This window comes from Protopterus annectens, chromosome 4.part0 (assembly GCF_019279795.1).
Source record: "Protopterus annectens isolate FY-2018-M chromosome 4.part0, PAN1.0, whole genome shotgun sequence".
In the NCBI taxonomy this organism is placed as follows: Eukaryota; Metazoa; Chordata; order Ceratodontiformes; family Protopteridae; genus Protopterus; species Protopterus annectens.
Window position 1 is genome coordinate 1,096,798,392 of NC_056733.1, and position 3,849 is coordinate 1,096,802,240.

General features: G+C 39.1%; 1 protein-coding gene across 1 annotated transcript; it reads left to right on the top strand.

The window, feature by feature from the left end:
* Positions 1-328: 328 nt before the first annotated feature.
* LOC122799775 (protocadherin gamma-A11-like) lies at positions 329-3,133 on the top strand. Its single transcript, XM_044069068.1, has one exon. The coding sequence runs from the start codon at positions 448-450 to the stop codon at positions 2,830-2,832; it is 2,385 nt and encodes a 794-aa protein (XP_043925003.1). The 5' UTR covers positions 329-447; the 3' UTR covers positions 2,833-3,133.
* The last annotated feature ends 716 nt before the right edge of the window (positions 3,134-3,849 follow it).

Genomic DNA, 3,849 nt, shown 5'->3' on the forward strand with positions numbered 1-3,849 from the left:
AGTTTCCTCTGTCCAGTCCAAAATATGCAAGTTATTTTCTAGTCAGCTTCAGTAGTTAGTGATGTCTGATGAAATAATTAAGGAAGGTGGCATAGACTCTGGCGAAAGTTATATAACAATCTAAAGTGGTTTCATTACAGTTGTGCATCGCTTACTGTGATGTTTGAAGATAAGGTTACATTAGAGTTCCATCCTCCTTGTGACGGAAATAATTTGGAGCTGCAGTTTTTGCTTTAAACACTGCGCGTCGCTCTTTGCCAGTGTGGTGAAATGTTTCTCTTATTTCCCAAACTAATATTAAACAAACCGTCATACACAAGGAGGAGTGTGAAAGGACTGGAGACAGTCTCAGTGAAAAGCAGATAAACTGCGGTCGTTTGTCTTTCCTCCCTTTCAGTCTGAGACCTTTTTACACAACCTAAACGGTCCAAGAACCTTCGTGCAGTGATGGGCACCACGACCAAGCCTGGGTGGCAGTGTGTCAAGCAGCAATTGTTTTTATTTTTATTTTATTCGCTTCAGTGCTTAACCTCAGGCACCATACGATATTCTGTCCCGGAGGAGCTGGATCGTGGATCTTTAGTTGGAAATGTTGCAAATGATTTGGGGATACCTCTCAAGGATGTGGCAGCCCGGCGGTTGAGAATTACCTCAACAACAAAGACTCGGTTTTTAAATATTAATTTACAGACCGGAGATTTGTACCTTACAGAGAGAATAGACAGGGAGGAACTGTGTGACAAAACGCCTTCGTGTATCCTGACATTTGAGGCTGTTGTTGAAAATCCGTTTCGAGTATTTGCTGGAGAAGTTGAAATTCAGGATATTAATGACAACCCCCCGGTGTTTGTACCCGACGAGATAATATTAAGTATCAGTGAGCTGACATCTCCAGGTGCTCGCTTTAGGCTGGGCCAGGCGGAGGACCGTGATATTGGTGCAAACTCACTTCTTGACTATCAGCTTAACCCTTCTGACTACTTCTACTTGAACGTGGTGGACAGGGAAAGAGGCAAAGATGTGGAGCTCGTCCTGAATAATACTTTGGATCACGAAACACACAGCAATCATGTTCTTATCCTTACAGCAAAAGACAATGGGATCCCTAGGAGGTCTGGTACCGCACAGATACACATCAGCGTTGTGGACGTGAATGACAACACACCTGAATTCAGTCAAGCAGTTTATAGGACCAGCCTAAGAGAAGGGTCACCAAAAGATACCTTAATAGCTAAAGTAAGTGCAACAGATAGGGATAGAGGACCAAATGGAGAAGTACGATACAGTTTCAAAAAACGAACTGAAACAGCACGTTCGTTGTTTAAACTGGACCCAGTTAGTGGAGAAATAATCCTGGAGGGGACTTTAGACTATGAAGAAGTGAAACGGTATGAACTAACAGTAGAGGCTAAAGATGGAGGTGGACTGACTGCTGACACCGATGTACTTGTTGAAATCCTTGATGATAATGATAACGCACCTCAGATAACCATTTCAACCGTCTCCAATGAAATGTCGGAAGACGCCGTTGCCGGCTCTGTTATTGCATTTATAAATATTGTTGACTTGGATTCCAGTAACAATGGAGAAACTAACTGCTACCTGCAAGAACATGTTCCATTTAAGCTGCAACCTTTATACAGGAACTACTACACACTAGAGTTAAATGGATCCCTCGACAGAGAAAAGGTTCCCGAATACAATCTTACAATCACCGCTATTGATAAGGGCTCACCACCTCTTTCAGCCATAAAGACCCTCTACCTTAAGATTGTCGATATAAATGACAACCCTCCTCAGTTTTCTAAAGCCACATACAATGTGTATGTCAGGGAGAACAATCCTCCGGGATATGTAATCCACACAGTAGAGGCAAAAGATCCTGACTGGAACCAAAATGCTCAGGTAACTTATTCCATTGTTCCTGGTTATGCTGGGGACTCTCTGATCTCAACCTACGTCTCCATTAACCCAGATAACGGTAACGTTTATGCTTTGCGCTCTTTTGATTATGAGGCGTTTAGGGAGTTTTCTATGGTTGTTAAAGCGGTGGATGGTGGTTCCCCACCATTATCAACAAACGCTACTGTGAATATTTTCATTCAAGACGAGAATGACAATTATCCTAAAATCCTGTACCCAATGTCAAGTGATGAAGCTCATTTAGGAATCGAGATAGTACCACTTCTAGCGGATGCAAACTATCTGGTTACTAAAGTGGTAGCAGTGGATGCTGATTCTGGACAGAATGCTTGGCTTTCTTATCAATTGTTAAAGGCTACAGATCCTACTCTTTTTAAAGTAGGATATCACACTGGCGAAATTAGGACATCCCGCCCTGTTCTAGTAAAAGAACCGGTTAAACAAATAATTAATATAGTTGTAAAAGACAATGGACTGCCATCTCATTCCTCCACTGCCACCGTCACCATATTTGTCGCAGAATCAGACAACTTCCCAAGCCCGCTTTTGGATGACACCAAACCGTCAGAAAACAGAGAGCATGCCTCTAATCTGACTCTGTATTTAATGATTTCTGTTGCTTCTGTGTCAGCTTTGTTTCTTTGTTTCATTATAATTATTTTTATCATCAAGTTTCAAAGATGGAGGCAGTCATCATTACTTAAACCAGCGTTTATCGATTACAGTTTTGGACAGCCTTCAGACTATGGTGAAACAGAACCCATTGGACATAGTCAGCCCCCTTGCATGCAGAAGGTTTACCTAACATCCACTTCTAGAAGGAATGAGTTTCAGTTTGTGAGACCTTATGGACATGACGCAATGAGAGGTAATGCAATTACTGTCAATGACATCTCAGAAAGGTCCTGAAGACAGATTTAATGCAGAAAGCAATGCTATCTCCCAGGTGAGATCCTTCACAAAATGATTCCTTGTTTTAACATTGATTAGAATTATTTTTGTTAACTCTAAAGCAATGCATCTATGTTTGTAATCCCTCTGTCGGGTATTTGTTTTACTGAAGCTCCAAATATCCATACCTGGTAACATGAATTATGGGTACTCATGGTATTAGAAACTATGTAAGTAATACAGTACAATGTACAGTACAAATTGTTTCTATAAAATATGTTCAGAATTTCACTGACAAATAAATATAATGTAATTTGTAGCTTTTGTTAATGTTTACTTTATATGGATTTTCCAGGTATCATAACTCTATTGCCTAATTTTTTGTGCAAACTTGATAAATCAGCTCTAGTGCATATATATGCATGATTTCTTACTTATTTCTATTTGCTTTTAATTGTGTAGATCTGTATTTCTAGTTCCTCTGTAATATACTCCTGTAGGTTACAATTTTATTTATCTTTGTGCTTGTTTATATGTATGTATCAGTTTGTTTACCCAATGAGTTGGTTGTTTCAAAATGACCCATTTTCATCATATTCATTTGTTCACCCATTGAGTGAGTTGTTTTGTTTCAAAAGACCCATTTTCATCATCCATCAGAAAAGAATATGCACTTTAAGTTGAAGATACACTAACAAATACATATATGTTGGCAGGATATAACAACATATAATCAATATGCTTACAATAAGCAGACCAGCACTTCCCCCTCTGATATAACCAGTCATAATCTCTGCGTTCATCTAAATACATTTTTCAGAGTACCTCAAAAATACAACAGCTTATAAAGATCAACATGATGCAAACGAATCAAATCTCTGTTTGTAATAGATATCTGTTTATATTTTATTTACAGCTAGGATTATTCGTTTGACAGTAACTTATTGATAATTGTGGAACAAAAGCTGATACATGATTTAGAGTTCTCAAGTGTGGGAGCAGCATTTAGAGATGTATATTTTAGTGTGGTACTGA